Source organism: Monodelphis domestica, chromosome 3 (genome assembly GCF_027887165.1).
Source record: "Monodelphis domestica isolate mMonDom1 chromosome 3, mMonDom1.pri, whole genome shotgun sequence".
Lineage (NCBI taxonomy): Eukaryota > Metazoa > Chordata > Mammalia > Didelphimorphia > Didelphidae > Monodelphis > Monodelphis domestica.
Genome location: NC_077229.1, coordinates 275,522,168 through 275,549,956, shown reverse-complemented (window position 1 = coordinate 275,549,956; position 27,789 = coordinate 275,522,168). Strand labels below are relative to the sequence as shown.

The window sequence follows — 27,789 nt, the reverse complement described above, 5'->3', positions numbered from 1 at the left end:
CCATTTTATTAAATGACCATACTTTTTCATGAAAGAATATAGTCAGTTTTGATGGGTAGGTGATTCAGAATATCATATTCTAAGCCTTCCAGTCCTTCAAAGTGGAAGTTGCCAGATCCTGTGTAATTTTGACTGGGGTTCCATGACATTTGAATTGTTTCTGTCTGGCTGTTTGCAGAAATTTCTCCTTGGCCTGTGTGAAGATTAGATTTGGCTCTCCCCTGATTGTAACAATGAAGATACTTAGTTCTTCCTTGATTCTGAAGATTAAATTGTAATCCTCTGTCCATTTTTTAGACTTTAATCCCCCCAAATGCAAACACAATACTTAAAATTGAGTGGGAAGATCTGCCCATGTTAGATCCAATCACCAAAGGTGTAAATATCCCACTTAATCAAGAAGTGGGAGGTCTGTGACCCACATGTGCAAATGGGTAACAAATTAGAATCGACTAACTGCCTTCTGGGCAGTCCTAGAGCAGAGCATCAGCTGTGATTGGTAGATGTGGAATTAGGGGAAGTGACATAAGAAAAAAGGTCTTTAAAAGAAAGAGACAAGGGCCTGAATGGGGGTCTTCTGGGAGTTTGAAAGAGACACACTTGGAGTGAAGCCTGTCATAAGAAACACTTCTATTGGAGTTGAGGGTGATAAAGAATCTGCTGATTGAACTGACATGTGGTGAGTGTAAAGGCTGAGTTCCTTTCCTTGGCCTTTCTGGAGGCATCAGCCTCAAGAAGAGGCCCATCATCTTGAGATTCCTTTCCCCTTGCTGGGGCCTTAGAATTCCTACCTGGCTCAGGGGAAGCTGGAGCTCTCTCTCTCCTTTTTTTTCTCTTTCTCTCTTCCTTAATATTTCCCTCTATTGTAAAAGAAACTACCATAAATTCCATTCTGACTTTAGTAATTCACTTTTGGGATTTAGTAATTAAATTCCAGGCAACCAATTAAATATATTCAGTCCAACCATACATTTAACTCCTGGGAGATCTTGAACTTGGTTATAATATTCTTAGAAGTTGTCATTTGGACATTTATGGCATTTCTTTTATTTCTTTTCCCCCATTTTCTTCAATATGTCTTAATTGATTTTTAAATTCCTTTTTGAGTTCTTCCATAGCATGAGACCAATTCTCTTTTTTATTTTTTGAATTTGTTTCAAGTTGTGTTCAGTGGGAGAGCCCACCTTGCTATTTGAATTCCTATCTTTTTGAAACATTTTTAAAAGACTGATATGGAAGGATAGTCAGAGTGGTATAGGCTTTTGCTGTTACTAAGCCACCATCTTGATTCCCCTTTGACCCATTTGGAAGTAAGGTGGTCAGTCATTTTCCTGGAATTTTCCTTAATTGGGCAAAGACTCACCTACTCTGGGATGAAGTAAAGAGGGAAGAGTTGAAGTCTTTGAGTCTACCTCCTCATTAGCTATTTACTGATTTGAGATGTCTTTGGATACTCAAGGGAAGGACTAAGCTCCCAAACTGTATTTAAAGACCAGCATGAAGGAACTGCCTTGACTTTGATCATCAGAGAGGATTACTGATTTATTAATTCATTGGCTAAATGCCAGCCTAATCAATAAGTTGATATTCTTATCCCAAAATCAGTTTCTCAAGTGTTTTAATTGTAATACTAGACAGATTTTTTAAAAAACCATAAAAGGGAAACAGAAGAGTAAGAATTTATTAAAGGAGAAGTAGAATGGCAAGAATAATAAGGAACTTTAGAAATAATCCTTCATCTGTCCCATTTTATAGACAAAGAAATTGAGATGCATAAAGGATAACTACATGCCAATATTTGCATTGGTAGTAAGTTCCAGAAACAGAACTAGTACCCGAGTCATCTTATTCTTAATCCTGTGCTTTCATTACTGAGTTAGGTGATAGGTACAATGTGTTAGGTACAATGCTACCCACTTAAGTAATTGGCTTTTTCCAAAAGAATACGGAAAAAAGCTTAAATGTCAGAAAAGGCAGAGGAAACAATTAGAGAGCAGAAAAGAGTAAGGATGATTGGCCAGTGATTAAAGTTGTAGAAGAATTGGTTATGAGTCAGAAGGATCATAGGATCATTGATTTAGAGCTGGAAGAGACATTAGAAGTTATCAAGTTTAATGCCCCCATTTTACAGCTAAAGAAACTGAGACTGAAAGAGGGTAAGTGATTAGACCTGGTTATAGGTAGGATTATAAACTATGGGATCTTCCAGACCCCAAGTCTATCATTTTACCTAGCTGGGGAAGTTATGAGAAAAGGACCCCTTTATGTCAGTGCATAGAGCACTGGTCTTGGAATCAGGAAGAACTGAGTCCAAGGCCATTTAAAGGCTATGTGACACTGGGCAAGTCACTTAACCTCTTTTTGCCTTTCCTCATTCACAAAATGGGAATAATAATAATACTTATTTCCCAAGGTTGTTGTTAGGACCAAATGAGATCTTTGTAAAGTCCTTACTACAGTGACTAGTACATAATAACTATTATGTAAATGTTGGTTATTATTACTCTTATTAAGTAAGACATTTCTTATAGCAGTGATGGTGGACCTTTTAGAGACCTTAGAGACTCAGCAACCAAACTACAACCCTCATGCTATATGTGAGCTTTGCCTCCCCACCACTCCCTTACCCTAGACAGATAAGAGAGAAAATACTCCCATTGGGTTGCTAGGCAGAGGGGCAGGTGATATGAGAAATGTCCTCAGGAGTGTGTGGAGAGGGAGGGGAAGCAGTCCCCTCCAGCATGAGAGCCATAGGTTCGCCAACAAGGTCTTATAGTATACCTTGACCTTTCATTTCATGAGAATGTCTCTAATGCATCCATATCTAATTTAAGGATTTGCAAAAATATTCTTTCACAGCTGTGAGATAGACCACAATTTGACCACATAAATAATGAATGTCTCCCATTTGGTTTTATTCCTAAACAAGATGATTTGCTACCTATCAGCAAGTAGGTTTGCTCAATAATAGGAGTGCTTCCACTTGAAGTGACAAGAAAAATTTCTTTTTTGGCTAAATGAGGTTTTCTCCTTTTTGCATCTTAAAACAAAAAGACTTTTCCTTAGCTGGTATCTTTAGCACTGAGTTCTGACACTGGAAGACTAGTGCCAGTGTTGATAAGGCTGTGTGCTCAGATTAATATCCATGTTTCCGATTCTATGTCAATGTTTCTAATTCAGCAAAATTTCTCTCCCTCCTTCTCTCTCTCTTATATAAATAATGTAAGTATTACCTACTTCTATCAGAAAGAGACAACCAGATGGGGAGAGGGGCAGTACTATCACACAGGTAAATTGAAAGTGAATTCATATGAACAAAAGGTAATCCTTGAGTTTGAGTTCAAGGCTTGTTTGAATGATAACATTTTTAAATGCCTAACGGCTTCAAGAGAATTCAACCAATCCACTCAAACTGCTATCTGCACAACTTTTTTTAAAGGACTGTAAAATTTTATAAGCAAAGAAAACATTTGTTTCATTGATGTTAAATAACAAAAATGTACATGTAATTTTTTTATATCTTTATAAGGAAAAAGAAGACAAATGCACTTAAGAAACTAAAATAAAATAAACAAGTAATGAAAAGACACTAATTGTTATATTGCAGAATTCACATTAAGGCTGACCTGCCTTATATCCAAGGAGGTTTAGTTAGAAAAGTGACCCAAATGTTCTTTTCGTAAAATGCTTTCATCTGTAAATTGTTCTATCAGAGTCAACTGTAAGAACAATGTTATACTGAAAGCCTGGCATGTTGGATGATAACCTCTAAGAATAAGATTCATATTATATTTAATAACTTCATTTTTGTTCTAACAAATCTTTGCAGCTAAGAGGTTAAATAAAAATCATGAAAATGTTTTTCACTCAATTTTAGATATTGAATATCAAAATGTGAACATACATCACTGCCATATATTTATCCAAAACTAATTTGCTCTAATGGTACTATAAATCAGCAATATTGTTTCAAATAACAGTCTTATAAAATGTATAGGTAAAGTTTCATGTTAATAGGTTTAGACCTCAAAGGGACCCTAGAAAGCTTCTATCTCAGGGATTCTTAACTTGGAGTCCAGGCACCTGTTCTTAAATATTGGTTTTCTTTGTAATTCTCTTTATTTTGTTTTGTGCATTTAAAAACATAATTCCAAGAAGGGGTGTTGTCGGTTTCACCAGACTTTCTAAGGGATCCATGACACAGAAACAAGTTGAGAACCCCTTATTCAGTGCAACCTCCTTATTTAGTAGATTAGGAAGCTGAGGCCAAAAGTTAAGTGATTTGCCAAAAGTCTCAGGTAGTAAGAAAGAGAGCCAGGATTTGAATTTAGGTCTTTGTATTTGAACACAAGCACTCCTAACATATGAGCAAAATCTTTGTGACCTCCAGAGGCAGGCAGAGTATTAGTATTAAGGAAACCACTTTATATTTTCCCCCCAAGTACTAAAAATTAAACCAAGAAGCCTAACAAAAAAAGAATTCAATTCATATTTATATTTATGCAATTGCTTGAAATTCTTTTTTGAAAACCCTTTACCTTCTGTCTTGGAATCAAAAGGAGTAGGAGGGAGAGGAGAAAGAAGAAGAATGTTTTGATGCATCTTTCTATGGATTTATAAAATCTTACTTGTCTTTGTTTTCAACATTCTATTATTTTATGATAAAATGCTTTATAGTTTCATATTTGTGTTTTTAAATGCAGTAGGGTAAGACATGCTAAAAATGAAGTGGCATTCAATAATAAGCATTAATAGTTAATATTCATATAGCACCTACCATGTACCAAGCACTTGAAATTATTATCCTCATTTTACAAATAAGAAAATTGAGGCAAATAGAAGTTAATTGACTTACCCAGGGTCACATAGGATAGCTATTAAGTATCTGGAGCCAGATGTGAATTGAGGTTCTCCTGGCTCCACATCTTTCTGGCACTTTCTCCAAGTGTCGCCACATGACTCACACCTAAGATGCAAAGCCTTATGCCATTTTCATTCATATTTTTCCTTACCTCAACCAGCTGGACCCGTCCATAATACCGTCGGTCTGGCAGAGGGTTATTTGGGTCCATGTAGACAATAGTCATTTGCTGACCCTATTTAAAGATAAACTAATGCTTTAGTATTTGAGTGGAACATTAAAAGAGTCATAATTGGTCAAAGCAAAAAATTAATGCAAATGTTCAGTAGAGCACTATGAACAAATATTATATCATTAAATTATAGAGATATAAACTATATCAATAGTCAATAAAATAAGAATTTATTAAGCATCTACTTTGTGCCAGATATTGTGCTAGGCACTAGAAATACAAAAAGAACTAAGCAATGGTCCCTGCCTGCAAAGAGCTTATAGTGTATCAAGAGAAATAACATACATATTGAAGAATATTCTCAAAACATTTTTCCCATAAATTCAATGAGGCGCAGCACTAGAAGCAGGGAGAAACAAGAAAGGCTTTGGGTAGAAGAGAATCCTTGAGCTGAGCTTTGAAGAAAATAAGGGGTTCAAATGAGTGTAAGGGAGTAGGGAGTACCTTCCATGCTCATACAAAAGGAAGACAGTGTCATATATGAGGAACAGTAAGAAGATCATTTTCACTGGATCTTAGAATGTGCATAATAAGGCTTAAAAGGAAGATTGGAGCTAGGTAGAAAAAAAGCATTAAATTCCCCAAAGAGGAGTCCCTATTTGATCTTTGAGGCAATAAAGAATAGGTGGAGTTTATTGAATAGGGAATTGACATAGGGAATGGAGCTTTAGGGGGAAAGTCACTGCATGGCCCATCTGTTCTAAGAAATATATCAGAAATCATTGAAGGAATAAGACTGCTGGACATTATTCTGACATCTAATGCTATGAATTGGTCACAGACAGAAGTGAACTTTCCTTGATCGAGCTTTACCTGGGAGGATGACCATAGCCTATGTAGCCTTGAATTTAATGAACATTATATGTACATTATGGAAGAGGTATATTTATAGAAGAGATGAGGGAGGATTCCTTATTGCAAAAAGGTCTGCATTGGGGTGGGGTAGGAAGATATTCTGTCTGATTTCTCTCCATCTAGCTGAGGGGCTGAAGCATAAGGATGGGCATAAAATGCTATCTCCCCTGGAAAGTGGTCAGTTCTCAAGCTGGCAGTGGAGAGGAGAGCATTGCTCCAAACCCCCTTCTTTGCTCTCATCTAGAGACAGGTAGACAGACAGACAGACAGACAGACAGACAGACAGACAGACAGACAGACACACACACACACACACACACACACACACACACACACACTCAGCTTCACCCAAGCTAGCATCCAGCCAAAAAAACAGAGGGTTTGGAAGGGAGGTTCTGCCTCAAGCAAGAGCCACAGTTGCCTGCCATAGCCCTGGATCTGGATGCCAGGCATTTGTTAGGAACAGGGGAGCAGTCTATGTGACCAGAAATCACTTCAAAAAATCAATTCTAAGGAGTATTCCCCAAAGATTTTCACTTATAAGATCTGGGAACAAAGCCACAAAGTAAACGTCTCATAAAGTGGAATTATTTTCCCTTTCTGAAGGTGGAATAAAGAGGAAATATTATCTTCATTATCTTTTGGTGAACTCTGACAAGTTTACTTAATAAGCCATTTGGCAACAGAAATAGCTATATTAATGATCTTGAACAAAATGTGCATCAGTCATCCTGGCAACTGAATGAGGATAAGAGCAGACTCATGATACAAGTTTTATCATACTGGATTTTTCTCTCAAATGCTGAACCTTCAAAAGTCTTGGTGCTTTCTTTTCTTTTCCAAACCCTTACCTTCCATCTTGAAATCAATACTATGCATTGGTTCTAAGGCAGAAGAGTGGTGAGGGCTAGGCAGTGAGGGTTAAATGACTTGCCCAGGGTCACAAGGCTAGGAAGTGTCTGCAGTCAAATTTGCTGCCCCCTTGATGCACTGTATTTTCAATGTAATCTCCAAAGAGTCTTTGTCATTTCAAATAAACCAGCTGAAACAACACATCATTCAAGAAGCATTTTGAAAGCACCTGGTCTGTGTCAGATACTTTATGAGGTGTTGGGGGGAAAAATGAAACATGCATCTACTATGGGAAGGCACCAAGAATATACAGAAGTACAGGCAGGATGAATAAAAATAAAATCAATGCAATATAGTTCATCATTAGGTTGTCTGAATAAAAATGTAGGTACTATTTGAAAACAACCAGAACCTTACTTTCAACCAAATTGTCTGTCATATACATGAGATTATCTCATTATATAAAACATGTAACTTAGAAAAAGCTTAGATGCATGTGACCATGTCACCCTTCTTTTCACAAACCTCCACTAATGCTCATAAGATTTATATATGTAAGATATGTATTTATATATGCACACATTTATATGTATGTATCGATGAACAAATGTGTGTATGGGAATAAAAGCATATATATGAATAAATGTTTATGTATCTATACATGTTATGTGTGTGTGTGTGTGTATGTGTATATATATATATGATGAGGTAGTTAGGTGGCCCAGTAGATAGAATGCTGGGGCTGGAGTCAAGAAGGCTCAAGAACTTTATGAGTTCAAATCTAGCTGCTGCTATTTACTAGCTGTGTGACCCTGGACAAATCAATCTTGTTTGACTCTGTTTCTTCATCTGTAAAGTGAGCTGAAGAAGCAAATGCCAAGTTACTCCAATATCTTTCCCAAGAAAACTCCAAATGGGTTTTTAGACCTAAAATCTAGCTCCAACCTAGCCTTCAACCTTTTAAAAAATAATAATATTTAAATACACTATATTTTAGCCAAAATCATCAATCTGTTTCTTCAAAGTGATCTGCTGTTTTCTGCTTCTGTGCATTCATGTGGTTATCATCCATGCCTTGAATTTGCTCTTTCTTCCACCTCCAGCTTTCAGAATCTTCCTTTGAGACTCAGCATGGCTACCACTTTCTCTATGTAGAATACCCAGGTGCCTCACCACTTCCTGACCAAAAGGCTTTTTATGCTTTCCTAGGTTACTTGTTTGAGTTTTCCCTTTGCTCCCAGAGCTCCTGACTTTGACTCTTGCATATATATGCCATGTGCTTGTCTCTCCTCTACCACCTCCAAAGTATCAGGCTTTTTTTTTTAAATTCAAAGATATTTTATTTTCCCGATTATCTATAATAACAATTCTCAACATACGTTTTCTGAAATTATAAGATCCAAATTTTCTCCCTTCCTCCTTTCCATCCCACTCTTAGAGATGGCAAGCAATTAGATCAGGATATACATGAATTATCAAAGCATATTTTTTAAATCAGTGTTTGAGAGAAAAAGCCGGTATGAAAAAAAAAAACTGTCACATAAGTCTGCTCTCTTTCTCTCTCAATCTTATTCAGGTACCAGGATGACTTGTAAACATTTTATTTAAGATCATTAAAGTTCTTGAGGGTAAGGACTGGGTCATTTAAGAAAAAGCTTCGTTACTCCAATAACTAGACAAGTGCTCTAAATGTTTTAGGCATTTAATACATGTTTGCTGAATTGAATTACTACCCTTGTTACAACTTGTTTCAAAAGCATCAAGTTCATAAGACAGAAGTTCAGTTATTTAATATTTACTGAGTATCTCCCTAATACAAGATTCTAGGAGGCAATAAAGAAGAGGAAGATTGAGACCCTATACCCAAGAAACTTGTAATTGAAGACAAATTATATATAGATCAGCAATAAGGGAGCCAGTTTTATTGACTATGCCTATTTTTATTAAGAATTTTGCTTTCTTTATTTGTCCTTTGCAGGAGGGAAAGAATAAATACTTGTCTAGTGAAAAAATAAAATTTAATTTAAGGAAGATACATAACTATAGATATAGATGACAATGACTGACAATCACAGTTACTTACAACTTGAGTGTTTATCATAAATGATAGAATTCATGGAAAGGAAAAATCATTGTAGGTTGGGATTGGAGTTTGCTCAGAAAGAAGGCTCTTCTTTTTATAGTTCCTATGAACATCTTTAAAAGAGTTAATTTAAAATATTTAAATGCTACTCATTGTTTCTTTAAATCAGAATCTCCCTGTCCTGGTTTCATGGAAGTATTCTCTACCTACCGAAAGCTGCACATCGGGTCTTTTCTCCAGTAGCATCATGCCTTCACTGGGCAGGCCGAAGGATTTCACTTGGTAAGTCAGGAAGCCGCCATACGAAGAAACCTAAAATCAGATGAATAAGGAAAGTAGCGTATGCTTTATTCAAATATATTTTATTTTCCCATTCTAAAAAAGACTGTAGATTTTAGATGAAACAATCTCTATAAGTTTAAAGACTTCCTTCTGTTATTACCATTAACCTATAATGTTCATTTGATCTACTGCTTTTCTAAGAAATTTGGCCCATGTGTTTGCATCTAATTGGGTAATTTCTATAAAGCACTAAGTTTCCCTCAAAAAATAAGTATCAAAAACCTTTCCCCAAAGCAGACATTCCATGATGGCTGTCATTTAAAAATCCTTTTGGTCATTAAAAAAAATCTTTGTAGCCCTAGAACCTACACAACTGCCTTACATGTGTTAGGCATTTAATAAATGTTTCTGGAATTGAATTATTACACTTGTTACAATTTGCTACAGAAGCTTCAAGTGAAAAATTCCTGGGAATTAATCTTAGATTACTGCATATTTACTGAGCATCTCCAGAGTTCAAGACATCCATTACAAAATTAAGAGTCTGACTAATCCTTTCATGGTAGTCAAATTTCTCAAGTTTCTTGCAGTCTCCTAAAAATGTCAGGAAGTTGGTGAAGGGACATAGATGTTGAGACCAGGCTATGAGTAAAGATGGAATATAAAAGGGATAGCTAACACAGGGGATGACCAGAAAAAGATCCAGACTAAAGTAATTGGCTGCATCTACTAACTTAATACATAGAAAGCCCTCTGGTAAGACTTTTTAAAAAAATCATTTTTACAAGTATAAGTCTAGATGAGTTACTATGAAAAAGACATAGGGAGAGGAGGAAAGGAGAAAAACTAGCCAAACAAACTTAGAAAATGTACGAGAACAGAATTCTGATGGGAAATGCAATAAAAAGTAATAGTTATTTTTTCAGCCCCGATTAGCTAAGGGAGACAGACATGGAGGTTTGTTGAACTGGGATTGGATAGCAGCATGTGGAGCATTCCAATGCAAATGCACATCATGGCAAGAGGTGGCTCCAGATACATATTAGGGCACCACATGCAGGGTGCAGATGCCAGTTGGCAGCTTTGGTGTTCACTACCCGGTTCTAGGTCAGAGATCCAAGGTGGACCAGAACCTATTGATGGCTTTCCTGGGCTATCTACTGTGAAAGGAGCAAGCAAGAGTATAACTCAGACCCAGAGGAACAGTGAGGTCTCAATTCCAGCGTCTAGCCCCATCTATAGTCAGCAGAGAAATAAATAGAGCATGAATCCCAGACCAAAGGAGAACATACTATACTGTCACTCTAAGCCAAAATAGCTTTCCAGCTAGTTGATAAAGGCTCAGTCCAGCAACAATCTACTGTTATTCAGACCAATACCCAGGTCAGGAACTTACAGAGCTGAGACTAGGGTGAGCAGCAACCTAGACTCTGCACACCACTTAGGAAATACTGAAAGCTTGCAGGTTTCTAAGCTGTCCTAGAAATCCTGGAATAATATAATACTCAATTCCCCAAGAAAGCAGCCACAGGGCCAAGGTAAACCTTCCCTCCAAAAGTGTGCACAGCCTAGCCCTAACATCAAGTCCAAATTCAGAAAGTAGGCTTGAAGAGTGAAAAAGCAAACAAACAAAAAAGGATCTTATCATAAAGAGCTTTTTGTGGTTAGAGAGATGCTCAAGACACAGGAAAAAAAAAAACAATGTTTCCAAAAGCAAAGTCTCAAAGAAAAACAGAGCTTAGGCACAAGTTCAATCAGAATTCCTGTAAAAGACAATGCAAGAGTTCGTGCTCTTTTTTAGTTAAAAATATTTTTGTCAATGAAAAAAGAGAACTTGAGAGAAACAGTTGGAAAATAAATAAGAGCTATGGAAGAAAGAGTTAGAAAGGGAATTAGTGATATGATAAAAAGTTTTTTAAAAATGTCTTGAAGCCAATGACTACATAAAACAACAAGAAATATCAAAGTCAAAAAATTGAAGAAATGGAAGAAAATGTAAGCTAGCTCATAGGAAAACCAAATGAATACATATTAAAGAGAAAAAAATTAGGAATCATTGGATTATCTGAATGCCATAACCAAAAGAAAAAAGGTGTGGCATAATAGTTTAAGAAATCTTCAAAGTAAAAAGATCTCTTAGGATAGGAAAATAGAGTAGAAAGAAAATCTACCAGTCATCTCAGAATGAAAACTCCCAGAACTATATTGGGGGAGGGAGGAAAAGGAAGATTAGAGAAAATTACCTTACATAAGGGAGAGGAGTAGACATTTAAATAAAACAGAAGATCTGGGGAGAATAACTGATACTTCAATCTCACCCTTTTAGTAGGAGGGAAAAGGAGATAGGAAGAGGAATAGTTAGATAAAAGAAAGATAGTGTGTTCAGTCATTTTGGTCATGTACAACTCTTTGTGACCCCATTTGGAAATTTCTTGGCAAAGATACTAGGGTGGTTTGCCATTTCAGATTTGCCACAATCAAATTTATCATAATCATATTACATCTTGAATATTGGGCACATAACTGATAAACAATGATAAGGGGGAATGTATACAGAGAGGAAAATCAGGATGTTATAGGGACAGAAGATAAAGATATATGAGAATCCACTGAAGAGATTGGGAAAATTCCACCAGGAAAAGAAAAGCCTTGGGGGTAATATGAAACATGTCTCTTAAGTATTTTAAGGACTAGAATGTGATATCTTAGGCTGGTTCTGTGTGACTCAAAAGACAGAACAAAGAATAATTTTAGTGAAAACCCAGCAAGATAAATTTAAGTTCATTATATGGAAAAATTTCCCAACACTTATAGTTATTAGGAGGGAATGTAACAAGGGGTAGTTACAAGTCCCTTTTGACCTTGATCTTTCAGTAGAAATCTTCAAGTAAAGTTGGAATGGAGATTTATGGCAGTGGGAATTCTACTTTTGGCACAGATTGAATGAGATGGCCCTCTAAGGTCATTCTGCCAAAGGCACAATGAATTTTAGTGGTGATCTTGACTGCCTTCCAATTAGAAATAAAGTAGAGAAGGTAGAAAATTTAGCCAAGACACAGTCTCTGACCTTATATACCATACATTCTAGTTGGGGCATGTAACACAAAAATGATATACTATAATACAAATAATAAACTATAATATACCACCCCTCTCAATACATAAGAGGTACAAGTAAAGTTCAATATGCCATCAAAGGAGTTAAGATTATTCACTTAGGGAAAAATTCCTGCAGAAGATAATATTTAAGTTGGGTTTTAATAAATAGATAGGAATTCAATAGGTTGGGGTCAATGGAAACATTTGAGAAGAAACTCATTCAGTGGAGCTTTCACATTTTAACAATAACTTTATAAATTTATAGTAGCAGCCTATTGGGAAAATTTTAGTTTTCATATCTATAAAATGAATTCTAAGGTCCCTTTTTAACTTTAAATCCTAGGATATATTCTAGGTGCCTTAGAAAAAAAGCAGAATTCTATTTGTTGAAGCACAGGAAATGGGATGAGGACTGGTTTAACTATTAAGACAAGGACTATGATTCTCTGAGGTCTCTTATAGGTCTAGCTCAAGGAGGGGTAGCTTGCTATACTGCATAAAGTATGGGAGTTGGAATGAAGAAGTTATTTAGTCTTTCAAATCATGTCTGACTCTTTGTATCCCCATTTGGAGTTTTCTTGGCAAAAATACTGGAGTAGTTTGCCATTTCCTTCTCCAACTTCTTTGACAGATAAGGAAACTCAGGCACAAAAGGTTAAGTGACTTCCTCAAGATCACACAGCAAGTAGTGTCTGAGGTCAGATTTGAACTGAGAAAAATTAATCTTCCCAATTCTTAGCCTATCCATTGTGCCACTTTGCTGCCCCAAATGAGTAAGACTTGGATTCAAATCCTGCTTCTGACACTTAATAGCTAAATGAATTTAAACAAATAATTAAACCTTTTGTGTCTCCATCTGCTCAACTGAATAATCAAGGGTTTGGATTTGGAGTTTTAAATATATAATTATATGATTCTTTCAATTCACAAATCTATGATCCTCTGACTTTACCAATAGATTAGCCCTCTGACCTGTAACTGATCTGGAGGTAACCTGTTTTTTTTTAAAAATATATTTTATTTGATCATTTCCAAGCATTATTCGTTAAAGACATAGATCATTTTCTTTTCCTCCCCCTCACCCCCCATAGCCAACGCGTAAATCCACTGGGCATTACATGTTTTCTTGATTTGAACCCATTGCTTTGTTGATAATATTTGCATTAGAGTGTTCATTTAGGGTCTCTCCTCTGTCATGTCCCCTCAACCGCTGTATTCTGGCAGTTGCTTTTCCTTGGTGTTTCCACTCCCATAGTTTATCCTTTGCTTATGAATGGTGTTTTTTTCTCCTAGATCCCTGCAAATTGTTCAGGGACATTACACCGCCATTAATGGAGACGTCCATTACATTCGAATATACCACAGTGTATTAGTCTCTGTGTACAATGTTCTCCTGGTTCTGCTCCTCTCGCTCTGCATCACTTCCTGGAGGTTGTTCCAGTCTCCATGGAACTCCTCCACTTTATTATTCCTTTTAGCACAATAGTATTCCATCACCAACATATACCACAATTTGCTCAGCCATTCCCCAATTGATGGGCATCCCCTCGTTTTCCAGTTTTTGGCCACCACAAAGAGCGCAGCTATGAATATTTTTGTACAAGTCTTTTTGTCCATTATCTCTTTGGGGTACAGACCCAGCAGTGCTATGGCTGGATCAAAGGGTAGATATTCTTTTGTCGCCCTTTGGGCATAGTTCCAAATTGCCCTCCAGAATGGTTGGATCAGTTCACAACTCCACCAGCAATGAATTAATGTCCCTACTTTGCCACATCCCCTCCAGCATTCATTACTTTCCTTTGCTGTTATGTTAGCCAATCTGCTAGGTGTGAGGTGATACCTCAGAGTTGTTTTAATTTGCATCTCTCTGATTATAAGAGATTTAGAACACTTCTTCATGTGCTTGTTAATAGTTTTGATTTCTTTATCTGAGAACTGCTTATCCATGTCCCTTGCCCATTTATCAATTGGAGAATGGCTTGATTTTTTGTACAATTGATTTAGCTCTTTATAAATATGAGTAATTAAACCTTTGTCAGAGGTTTCTATGAAGATTTTTTCCCAATTTGTTGTTTCCTGGAAGTAACCTTTTTAACATCCAAGTTGTAAATGCTCAGATGTCTTAGCCTAGTGGGAAATGTTTCTATTAGAAGACTGGGCTTAAAAGGAACAATATTCTGAAAAGGAGAATTTATACATAGCAAGTGACTATTTCATAGAATCATACATTTAGAAATGAGAGGGATCCCATAATCTATCTAGTTATTTTTACACATGAGACATTAAATAACTCGCTAAAGATGACACAAATGGCAAAGAAATGGGATTCAACCTTTGTTCCTTTGATTCCAGATTCAGCATCCTTTCTAAATATACCAGTTGCCTTTCATAAAGATTAATTACCACCCTAAACAATATAAAATACTTAGGAATCTATCTGCCAAGACAAATACAGGAACTATATGAACACAACTACAAAACACTTTCCACACAATTAAAACTAGATTTAAATAATTGGAAAAACATTAATTGCTCATGGGTAGGATGAACTAACATTATAAAAATGACAATCTTACCCAAACTAATTTACTTACTTAGTGCCATACCCATCCAACTACCAAGAAACTTTTTTTTACTGAATTATAAAAAATAATAATAAAGTTTATTTGGAAAAACAAAAGATCAAGAATATCAAGGGAAATAATGAAAAAAATGTGAAGGAAGGTGCCCTAGAAGTACCAGATCTTAAACTGTACTATAAAGCAGGGGTCATCAAAAAATATGGTACTAGCTAAGAGACAGGAGGGAGGATCAGTGTACTAGACTTGGGGTAAGTGGCCTCAGCAAGACAGTCTATGATAAACCCCAAAATCCCAGCTTTTACAACAAAAATCCACTCTTTGACAAAAACTGCTGGGAAAATTGGAAAACAGTATAGGAGAGATTAGGTTTGGATCAACATCTCACACCCTACACCAAGATCTCACACCCTACACCAACTCAGAATGGGTTTATCTTAAATATAAAGAAGGAAACTATAAATAAATTAGGTGAACACAGAATAGTATACATGTCAGGTCTTTGGGAAAGGAAAGATTTTAAGACCAAGCAAGAGTTAGAAAAAATTACAAAATGCAAAATAAATAATTTTGATTACATTAAATTAAAAAAGGTTTTGTACAAACAAAACCAATGCAATCAAAATTAGAAGGGAAGCAACAAATTGGAAAAAATCTTTATAGCAAAAACCTCTGACAAAGGTCTAATTACTCAAATTTATAAGGAGCTAAATCAATTGTACAAAAAGTCAAGCCAATACCCAATTCTTAAATGGGCAAAGGGACATGAATAGGTAATTTTCAGATAAAGAAATCCAAACTATTAATAAGCACATGAAAAAAGTGTTCTAAATCTCTTTTAACCAGAGAAATTCAAATTAAAACAATTCTGAGGTATCACTTCACACCTAGCAGATTGGCTAACATGACAGCGAAGGAAAATAATAAATGTTGGAAGGGATATGGCAAAGTTGGGACATTAATGCATTGCTGGGGGAGTTGTGAACTGATCCAACCATTCTGGAGGGCAATTTGGAACTATGCTTAAAGGGCGCTAAAAGACTGTCTGCCCTTTGATCCAGCCATAGCACTGCTGGGCTTGTACCCCAAAGAGATAATAAGGAAAAAGACTTGTACAAGAATATTCATAGCCGTGCTGCCTGTGATGGCAAAAAATTGGAAAATGAGAGGATGTCCTCCAATTGGGGAATGGCTGAACAAATTGAGGTATCTTTTGATGCTGGAATACTGTTGTGCTCAAAGGAATAATGAACTGGAGGAATTCCATGTGAACTAGAGTGACCTCAAGGAATTGATGCAGAGTGAGAGGAGCCAACCAGGAGAATGTTGTACACAGAGACTGATACATTGTGGTATAATTGAATGTAATGGACTTCTCTACTAGCAACAATCCAATGATCCAGAACAATTTGGAAGAACTTATGAGAAAGAACATTATCCACATCAAAGAGGAAGAATTGTGGGAAAAAGAAACACAGAAGAAAAACAACTTCTTGATCACATGGGTTAATGGGAATATGATTGGGGATATAGACTCTAAATGATCACCCTAGTGCAAATATTAATAATATGGAAATAAGTCTTGATCAATGACACATGTAAAACCCAGTAGAATTGCATGTCAGCTATGTGAGGGGGATGGGGGGAGGAGAGGGAAAGAACATGAATCTTGTAACCATGGGAAAACATTCTAAATTAACTAATTAAATAAAATTTAAAAAAATAAAAATAAAAAATGAAGATTGATTACTTTGGGGGTTATGCCTGTATGTCTAGGAAAAGATATACCCCCATCCAAAATAATTACTATACTCAATCACCTGAGAAGAGACTAAAGAGCCATACATTTGATTCTCCTTTTTCCCAAAGTCATTCCTGGTCTAGATAATGTCCTTTCTTAAAAAAAGCAAAACTCACAGAGTGATTCTCAAAAGGAGTCTGACAGAAGAGAATTGAGGGGAAACTGTCTCAAAAGCAGCCCCACTATCACATAAAGTCAACAAAAACTGAATGTAAGCATTTCAGGGGACAGTATTGTGTCTCCAGTTCTTGACTACTTTGTCAGGGAAAGGAGAAGTCACCATCTTTTTAAGTTAAAGAAAAGTCTAAAGACAAGAAAGCAATGCTATTCTAAATGAGCTTCTTAAATCAGCTTAATAGGGTTAGGTCACTTAAAAGAAGAAGGGGAGAAGATATATCAAGAGAATAAAGAGAGAATGAGGAAGGGGAGGGAGGATAATCACCATGTTTACACATATTAATAACCTTAGCCCACAACTGGATTTGGATTCACAAGGTATGGATTGAATTCTTGACTTTGTGACTTGCATTTGGGTGACTTTAGACCTCTCTGAGACTCTGATATTTTTTTTAAATCCTTACCTTCTGTCTTGGAATAATATTGCATATTACTTCCAAGGCAAAATAGTGGTAAAGGCTAGGCATTGGGGATTAAATGACTTGCCCAGAATCACACAGCTAGGAATTGTCTGAGGCCATATTTAAACCCAGAACTTCCTATCTCTAGAGTTGGCTCTCAATCAACTGAGACAACTAGTTGCCCTCTTAGAAAATTCTTTTTAAAATATTGAGAAGAATACTTCCACTATCTACTTTTCAGGGTTATAAGAGAAACACTCTATAAGATGCTTCACACTTCTAAGTAAATGCATACTAAATTCACTAAGGGAATAGAATCAGGGATTTCCAGTTGATGAGGAATATCTTAAGCCAAATCAGTGATAGTATAAGTCTTTGTTATGCCTGGTCACTTTGAAACTCCAGGAAGAGATCTATGGAGTTATAAAATGCCTGAATTCCAATTCCTAAGTACTGGATTGATTGCTATTAGTGAATCTTACTGGGCTGATACTTTATTGTATTTGCTTCCCTTAATAAATCCTCTGCAGCATCTTCCATTTTCCATCTTTTGATATTCTAACAAGCTTTCCAAAAGCTTTAAAACAAAGGACTGATGACAAAGTGTCATTTAATAATCAAGTCTCTTGCATCAGAAAGTGTTTGAATCTAGAACATGACACAATTGGTGCAGGAAAGATAGCACAGGGCATGATTTCATTTGGTGAGTGGATTACTGCAAGAAGAACATGGAGGGAGCTGCCAACATTTCTACTGTTCTTCCCTGATTGAGATGAAAGTGGTTCCTTATAAAAAGAATGAATTTTGTATTTGATCAGCAGAAGCCCTCTCCCTTTAGAAAAAGCATTTGGGGGCAGCTAGATGATTCAATGGCCTGAGAGCCAGGCCTAGAGATAGAAAGTCCTGGGTTCAAATCTGACCTAAAGACACTTTTAAGCTGTGTGACCCTGGGAAAGTCATTTAATCTCTAGTGCCTAGTCCTTAATACTCTTCTGCCTTGAAACCAATACATATAGTATTGATTCCAAGCCAGAATGTAGGTAGGAAGGAAAGAAGGAAGGAAGGAAGGAAGGAAGGAAGGAAGGAAGGAAGGAAGGAAGGAAGGAAGGAAGGAAGGAAGGAAGGAAGGAAGGAAGGAAGAAAGGAAGGAAGGAAGGAAGGAAGGAAGGAAGAAAGGGAAAATAAGTACAACATTCTATTATATCGCATAGAGAACTTAATTTACCTATAATTTTCCTACACATCATTTCCTTAAACAGCTAACTTGTTTTAAATTTTTAAATGTTCACCCTAGAAGTAGGAAGAAAAAGTCCTAGTTATTCCTATCCTAGTCAATCATATTATTTATTGGTTCCTATACTTTGTAATTCCCTCTATAATGAATCAGGGCAGATCAGTCTCAGGAGCGTGGAAAGACAAGGAATTCATGCTAACAAACATCCTCAGCCATATCCAACTATTTTGAAGCTAATGCGATTTGAGAGGGTTGAGAAAAAGAAAGAGGGATGTGGGAAAAGGTATGTGAATCTGTTGGGATGATTATCAACATTTTGTACTCTCCAGGGGAATTCTAATGAGTTTAATGGACAATGGACAATGGACAATGGACAGGGAAGGAAACCATCCGAGCATAATATTTACACAATGATGCTCTTTTTTTTTTTTAATTTTAAACATTATTTTGTTTGGTCATTTCCAAAGATTATTCACTGGAAACAAAGATCATTTTCTTTTCCTTCCCGCCCCCCCTCCCACCACCTTTCCCTCTCCCATAGCTGACGCACAATTCCACTGGTTATCACATGTATTCTTGATTTGAACCCATTTCCCTGTTGTTGGTATTTAGAGTCTCTCCTCAGTCATATCCCCTCAACCCCTGTAGTCAAGCAGTTGCTTTTCATCGGTGTTTTTACTCCCACAGTTTATCCTCTACTTGTGGATAGTATTTTTTAGATCCCTGCAGATTGTTCAGGGACATTGCATTGCCACTAATGGAGAAGTCCATTACGTTCGATGATACCACAGTGTGTTTGTCTCTGTGTACAATGTTCTCCTGGTTCTGCTCCTCTCGCTCTGCATCACTTCCTGGAGGTTGTTCCAGTTCACATGGAAATCCTCCACTTTATTATTCCTTTGAGCACAATAGTATTCCATCACCAACATATACCACAATTTGTTCAGCCATTCCCCAATTGATGGGCATCCCCTCATTTTCCAATTTTTGGCCACCACAAAGAGCGCAGCTATGAATATTCTTGTACAAGTCTTTTTCCTTATTATCTCTTTGGGGTACAAACCCAGCAGTGCTATGGCTGGATCAAAGGGAAGACAGTCTTTTGTCACCCTTTGGGCATAGAATGATGCTCTTTTTTAAAACATTAATTTGCTAGTGATTAGTCACTAATCTGCCTATGTGTTTAAAGTCCAATATACTCTGGCTTTCTGGTTTGAAAAGAGAAGACTGAGGAAGGATATGACCACAGATTTAAAATATTTGAATATGTGGAAGGGGGATTAGGTCTGTATAGCTGAGACTCAGAGGACAGAATTCAGATGAAAAGGTGGAAATTTCAAGAGAGTAGATTATATTATTATATTGTATTTTAAGGACATATTTCATATATATTATATTTTAAGAGGATTAATATATGGAAAAATCCTAAACTTCACAATTTACCATTGGAATAGGCTGTCTTAGGAAGTAATGAGTTCTTATCACTAGAAGTTTGAAATTATATGAACACTTGTTAGATATCCGGTACAAAGAATCCATGTCAAAAGTGTATATGGTGGTGGTGGGATAACATGAAACCTGTGCAGTGTGACCTAAAAATTGTACACTTGATAATCTAAGCCTAGGCACTGAGTTCCCAATAAAATGAGGTCACTCTTTCAGGGGCTTGGAACGGTCTGATATATCATCTCTTTGAATGGTGCCCAGTCCTTCAGGTCAAGACCTCAAGAAGCCTTATATGCCAGAACACATGCACTTCATGAAGAGAATCTTTTCTCCTCTAGTGTTTTGAAAACATAAGACAGAAGTCACTCACATTACCACGAGCCAAAAAACAGTGGGAAAATCTCTCTGCTTCTTGAAAACAGAACAGAGAGCAGGATAATCGGAGAGCCATTAAAAAGGGAGTTCTGTATTGCTCTAATGGAAGCTATTGGAGCCCTGAGTGAAGAATGGCAAGGAGCTCCCTAGGAAAAGAAAGATGGCCTTAGTTTGATCCTTTGTCAGGCCATGATAAAGCTGGACAAAACTGGGGTCTTCTTTTCTTCCTGATCAGCAGGCTTCATAATTAACAGTAAAAGTTAGTATTTATTCAGTGCTTTGAGGTTTGCAAAACACTTTCCAAATATTATCTCATTCAATCCTTAAACACCCCTTGGAGATAGTTGCTATTATATCTTCATTTTTCAGATAAGGAAACTGAGGCAAATAGAATTTAAAGTGATTTTGTCCAAGACATTTGGATTCAAGTCTTCCTTGATCTAAGACCAGCGTTCTATCTTCACTGCATCACCTAGCTGCTTTCAAATATTATCTCACTGTTATCTTTCTTATTTCACATCCCCTGAAATGGCAGTAAAGAAAGGTCAGACATTAAGTCAGTGGCATAGTCAGGGAGAGCTCTGGCATTTCAGACTCCTTGTTGTCTTCTCTAGACCTCTGGTGAAGTGCCATTTTTAACTATCAATAGAGATAAGTAAGGAAACCATAGAATATTTGCGTATGCTTATGGAAACCACACATACAACGAAGCAATCCCTACAAAACCTAAATGTATTGAAAATAAATAGCAGTTCTAAACTCATTAAGAAAATATCAGACAGAAGTGACCCAAGTTACTGTGAACCAAAAACTAGGTTAGCTCAGTGAATTGAAAGCTGGAGACGGGAGGTCCTGGGTTCAAATCTGATTTCTGACACTTTATAGCTAAGAGACCCTGGGGAAGTCACTTAATTCCTATTGCCTGGCCCTAATCACCCTTCTGCCTTAGAAGCAGGACATGTTATTGATTCTAAGACAAAAGGTAACAGTTTTAAAATAACCTAGTTTTTGGAATGTATAATTAAAGGCATGAGCAAAGGGCCTGGCCTACCTCCTTTGGGAAGACTCCATTACCTACGAGCAAGAATTATTAATCTCACACTAAGATCTACTTAGTCACGTTGTAAACCTTAAAATTCCTTAGACTTATAAATGTTGGAAATATATATATCAGTCTTTTAAAGTGATTTCCTTGTCCCTTCGTGGTCGCCACAATGTGACAAGGAAATCACTTTATTGTTTTTTTTTTTTAATATATTTTATTTGATCATTTCCAAGCATTATTCGTTAAAGACATAGATAATTTTCTTTTCCTCCCCCCCCCACCCCCCATAGCCAACGCGTAAGTCCACTGGGCATTAGATGTTTTCTTGATTTGAACCCATTGCTTTGTTGATAGTATTTGCATTAGAGTGTGCATTTAGAGTCTATCCTCTGTCATGTCCCCTCAACCTCTGTATTCAGGCAGTTGCTTTTTCTCGGTGTTTCCACTCCCATAGTTTATCCTTTGCTTATGAATGGTGTTTTTTTCTCCTGGATCCCTGCAAGTTGTTCAGGGACATTACACCGCCCCTAATGGAGAAGTCCATTACGTTCGATTATACCACAGTGTATTAGTCTCTGTGTACAATGTTCTCCTGGTTCAAGGAAATCACTTTAAAAGACTGATATATATATTAATTTAAGGTCACCAAGGAATTCAGCTATGTAATTCCTAAATGAAAACTCAAATCAGCCGTCAGCCTTTCATAGAGTTTAATTACAAACAGGAGGAAGAAAGGAATTAGAGATAGAGAGAGAGAGAGAGAGAGAGAGAGAGAGCGAAAGGGGAGAGAAGGGAATAGGGCTTAAATACCCCCTCTGTTTAGGCTGGGCCAAAAGGCCCAAGCCCTCAGATAGCTGGGGCAAAGAAAAGAGATCAGTCCCTATTACTCACATGACCAAAATGGAGAAACAGTCTCAAAGGCCCCCACCTTCAGCTTCCTTCAGAGCAAGCTTCTCAGAGCACACTCCAACCACTCAGACAAACTCCTCAACCACTACCCCTGAGTCTTCAGACCCCTCTATCTTTAAGGAAACCATCCAAGTTCCCTCCTCTCAGTTCTCCCATCTACCAATCACTGTCCATCAATTTCCCTGTGCCAATGGAGGCTCTAGCTTAACCCAGGACCGCCCAGAGGTCTCTGGCTTTGCACATATCTGTTGAAGGTCATATTTTCAAATAATTAAATCTTTGATCCTTTGCTATAGCCCTTCCTAAATCCTGTTAACCTGAGTAGGGTAGAGATTAGAATAATTAAATTTTGATCTATGCTGCAGCCCTTCCTCAATCCTGTTAGGACTGAGTAGGGTGGAGATTGATTCCAAGTATCTCCATTGTATCAATTCTAAAATCAATCATGACTCAAAGAAATTCCTGTTCTATGCTTAAGCATAGGTCAAAGTCCTTTCCATTGTTCAGCAAAAGGTTTCTGTCCTAAAGTAATCTTAAGAAGGGAGGAGGAGGAACCTCCCATGCCAATGGGGTTCACATTCCAATAGACTATCAGTAAGAAATTTTCCAAGTATGAAATTTCCCAATGGTGAAATTTCCAACATTTATAAGTCTAAGGAATTTTAAGGTTTACAACGTGGATCTTTCTCCCACTTGACATATGCCTGGGTATATGTATCTGTACAAAAACCTGCATACTCTTTTTTTTAAGTGGTTTTATTAAGCTTACATCTGACCATAGTTTTGATTTTATTTCTTAAATCCTTACCTTCTATCTTAGAATCAATACAATGGGTCAAGAATATTAAGAAAAATCATGGGGGGAAAAAAACATGAAGGAAGGTGGTCTAGCAATACCATATTTCAAACTGTACTATGAAGTAGCAATCATCAAAACAATATGGTATGGGCTAAGAGATAGAATGGTGGTTCTCTGGAATAGATTAGATACACTATATTCAGGAATAAATGATCTTAGCAACAGTGTTCATAAAGCCAAAGATCTCAGCTTTTGGAATAAGGATTCACTGTTTAACAAAAACTGTTTGGAAAACTGGAAAACAGTGTGGCAGGAACTAGTTATAGACCAATATCTCACACCCTATACCAAGATAAGGTCAAAAAGGATATATGATTTAGATATAAAGAGTGATACCATAACGACATTAGGGGAACATAGAATAGTTCACCGCCAGATCTATGGAGAAGGGAAAAGTTTTTGATCAAATACGAGATAGAGAACATTATAAGACATAAAATGAGTATTTTTGATTATATTAAATTAAAAAGCTTTTGTACAAACAAAACTAATGTAACCAAGATTAGAAGGGAAACAATAAACTGGCAAAAAAAATTTAAATACATTTCTTTGATAAAGATCTAATTTCTAAAATCTATAAAGACTTAAGTCAAATTTATAAGAATAGAAGCCATTCCCCAATTGACAAATGGTCAGAGGAGATGAATAAGCAATTTTCAGATGAAAAAAATAAAAGCTATCCATAATCATGAAAATTTGTTCTAAATCACTTTAGATTAAAGAAATACAAATTTAAAAAATGCTGAGGAGCCACCTCACACCTACCAAATTGGTCAAGATGGCAGTAAAGTGATAAATGTTGGAGGAGATGTGGCAAAATTGGGACATTAATGTATTGTTGGTGGAGCTAGGAACTGATCCAACCATTCTGAAGGGCAATTTGGAACTATATCCAAAGGGCTATAAAACTGTACATACCCTTTGATCCTGTAATATCACTATTGAGTCTGTCTCCCAAAGAAATAAGAAAAAGGGGAAAGGACTTACTTGTACAAAAACATTTATAGTGGTTCTTTTTGTGGTGGCAAAGAATTGGAAATTGAGGGGATGTCCATCAATTGGGGAATATCTGAACAATTTGTGGTACATGTTGGTGATAGGATATTATTGTGCTAGAGGAAATGATAAGCAAAATGAGTTCATAAAAAAACTGGAAATATCTGCATGAACTGATGCAGAATCAAATAAGCAGAACTATGAGAACATTGTAACAGTGAAAACAATATTGTAAAATGATCATCTGTAAAAATTTGGCTACTCTCCACAATGCAACGATCTGGGACAATACTGAAAGACTTATGAAGGGAATGCTATCCACCTCCAGAGAAAGAATTATTGGAGGAGTCAGATGGATGCAGATAAAAGCATATTATCTTTCATATCAGTGTATTTGGGATTTTATTTTGGGATTTGGGTTATATATGAGTGTGCTTTTACAACAATGACCAATATGGAAGTGTGTTCTGCATGATAATAATAATAAAATCAATTCTATGTTTTGGTTCCAAGACAACAGAACAGTCAGGGATAGGTAACTGAAATTAAGTGACTGGTTCATGATCATAAATATATAACTAGGAAGTGTTGGGAGGCCAGATTTGAACCTAGAACTTCTCATCTCAGCTGTGGTTCTCTATCCACGGAAACACCTAGCTGTCCCTAAAAACTTACCTATTCTTAATGGCTTTGATTGTTCATTAAACCATATTGTCCCAGCTATTCTATAATTAGGGCTACAGAAAAAGCACTCATTGAATTTGGAGTCAAAGGACATGGATTCAAATTCCATCTCTCTGACTTGTCATCTATATGACCTTGAATTATTTCTCTGAGCTTGTTTCCTTATCTGTAAAGTCAAGTGAGTTGGACTACCTCCAGTTCTGATGAACTCCAGGGGAAAGAATAGGATCTGTCTCTCTTCATTAAAAAGTGACACAACTCTTAGGTAGCTTGCATTATAATTACATCCTATAATACATGTGACAATGTGGACTAAGATGAGGGAGCATAGGGCCTATCAGCAGAACATTTCCCAAGAGATAACTATTCTTCTCGATGTTCTTACCTTATCCCCCAAATAAGATGATGGTGCAATCCAGTACACACTGTGGACTGAAGAAGGCAGTTCCTGAATATCAGCTACCACGCTGTTACTGCCTGGATTGAACGTGACAGGGATGACCATTTGATCTGCCGTCTCCAGATGCCAACCTATCATGTCAACAAACTAGAACACAAAAATACAGGAATAGAACTTCTTCATGCCTTTCCTTCATGAACTCTGCTGCTGCAGACCTCTTTTAAAAATACATTTTAAAACTTATGTGGAAATGTGTTATTGAAATTGAAAAAAAAATAATTAAAAAATACATTTTAGGAATGGCTTTTGTCTTTTTTTTTGTCACTTCACTTCCCACCCTCCTCAAGATTTAATCCGCCCTTCTAACAAAGGAAAATAATTCAATAAAAAATCTGCTACAGTGACTGTCTCAGACATTGTATATGCTATTCTATGACAATTGTCTTCCATTGTTTTCATTGCAGACTTCTAACTCAATTGTTGCAATAGAGAAAACATATTGTTATACATTTCCCATGAAAGCTTGCATCAAAGCCACCAAATGAAGACAACTACATCATACTCAACATGTTCTAGAATAGCAAAGCTTTGGATAGAATCTCACCTCAAGAAACTCCTTATAGAAGACAAGCACCTCATTAATCCTCATAACTTTCCAAAGTTATGTGAAATACAATGGCATCCTTTAAATTTCATTCTACTCTATAGACAGGGCATGGTTAAAAATCTCTACCATGTCATAAAGTAATTGATGAAAAATTATGAAAATGAAGAAATAACTGGTAAATTTTGGGTAAGGAATGGTCCTTTTCTTGGTCAGGGAAACGGTAGTCTTTTCTGATTCTCCTAAAAAGCCAGATATGAGACTTATAAACCTCCCTCCCCCCTTTTTCCTTAGTTTACCTCCTTGAAAAAGGTAAACAAATAAAAATGAAATAGGCCTTCTTTTACTGTTGGTTAAATATGACTCACACTGAGAAAATAAGGAAATTCATATTTAAATTATGAAGACAAGAAATTACTTAGGATTTTAAGTACCCTTTATAGGGTTAGACGTCGAGATAGGAAAAAATAAGGTGGTAAATTATGATGGAAAGGAATGAAAAACTGGGGGAAGCTAGATAGTACATAGATAAGAGCCCCAGCCCTGGAGTGGGGAGAACTTAAGTTCAAATGTATCCTTAGTAGCTGTGTGATTCTGGGCAAGTGACATAACTCTGATTGCTGAGCCCTTACCATTCTTCTGTCTTAGAATTGACACTGAGACAGAAGGTTAAAGTTTTAAGGAGGAAAGGAAATTAAAAAAAATGAGAATATGGAGAGAAGGGAAAAGGAAGAAAGGATGCTAAATCTGGTGTTTCAGACTACTACAGCCCATGCTTATCAATATTAAAGCTAACAAGTCAAATAGTTCAAAAAGTTGAAATTCCAAATTAATTTAGTTGGCCTTCTTTTAACATGTGGCAACTAAGTAAAAGTAGAAATACTGTAATGTCTGCCATACCTTAGCCCTCCGTTTATTTGTACTATGACAGAGGTCACTTATACCAAAACAGAAGCAGCTGGTACATCCCTTTGGATTGCTGGGGTCCAAGTAAAATGATCCCTTCTGGCAAATGTTACATTCTGCACCTTCTACATTTTCCTATTGAAGCAAAAAAGAAATGAGGTCAGTGAGGTTTTTTTTTTTAAGACAATTGGTAGCATTCTGTTGTTCTCACATCCAATGAAAATGTCAGATATTGGCACCCAGTGTCACAAAACATTAAAAGACATGACTGGCCACATGTGGGTTTTTCAAGTTTGGGAGTTCTGTGCTTCAGTGAGCTAAGTTGATGGGGTGTCTGTATAAATCTTGCACCAAAATAGTAAGCTTCCAAGAGGAGGAGTTGCTAGGCTTTCTAAGAAAGAGCAAACTATGCCGGGTTAAAATGGAGCAAGCCAAAGATATGGCCAGTGAGTGGTCATTGCTCTTCCAGTCTCCACAAGAGATACAATCTCAAAAAACAAACAAAAAAACTGGGATGATAAAATTCCATATCAGATGCAGATATGAAAAGTATCAAAGTATGGGTAGCTCATTTCCCACCAAAAAAATAAAATAAACAGTTATTCTCAGAGTTGCCATTATCACCAAACAGCTATTTGGAGTGCTCCAGAACCAGGCTCTTGTCATCACAAGAAGTAATTAAGTCGTGAAGAGAAAAGACCCAGAAGAAGTGAGAGGGCTTAAAATGTGCAGAAGACCAAATAATTATTCATTGAAAGCCATCACCATTTTACCTGAAGGTAGATAGCATGCTTCATCATTGATCCTAAGTAGTCATGGTTAGAACTGTGCTAATCAGAATGTTTAAGTCTTTTCAAAGTTGGTTGTTTTTTTTTTTAATAATGGTTTAACTTTTACATTACTGATAGGGCTTTTGGGTTTTAGCCTTTAGAGGGCTTTTTGGCTTTTGGTTTGGGCTGCTGGGTTTTTTCCCCTTCCTTAAATTTTTTGGGAGGTGTCTGGTCTTCCTTGACAGACCTAATTGGGATTGGATTAAACACTGATTGAATTGGAACTTTGTGGGGTGGTTGTTATTAGTGGTAGTTATAGGCAATTATAGGTAGACATAT

General features: G+C 36.6%; 1 protein-coding gene and 1 long non-coding RNA gene across 2 annotated transcripts in view; one reads left to right on the top strand and one right to left on the bottom strand.

The window, feature by feature from the left end:
* The window catches only part of LOC103106794 (uncharacterized), a 130,099-nt gene extending 104,793 nt beyond the window's left edge, over positions 1–25,306 (top strand). Inside the window, exons 4-5 of the long non-coding RNA XR_001628852.2 lie at positions 9,053–9,165; positions 25,173–25,306. This is a non-coding gene — a long non-coding RNA (uncharacterized LOC103106794). The remainder of the gene's footprint in view (positions 1–9,052; positions 9,166–25,172) is intronic.
* The window catches only part of LAMA3 (laminin subunit alpha 3), a 360,924-nt gene that overhangs the window by 86,606 nt on the left and 246,529 nt on the right, over positions 1–27,789 (bottom strand). Inside the window, exons 37-40 of the mRNA XM_007487607.3 lie at positions 26,675–26,815; positions 25,156–25,317; positions 9,094–9,195; positions 5,013–5,096 (exon numbers count right to left, since the gene is read on the bottom strand). Of these exons, the coding sequence (XP_007487669.1) occupies positions 5,013–5,096; positions 9,094–9,195; positions 25,156–25,317; positions 26,675–26,815 (489 nt within the window). The remainder of the gene's footprint in view (positions 1–5,012; positions 5,097–9,093; positions 9,196–25,155; positions 25,318–26,674; positions 26,816–27,789) is intronic.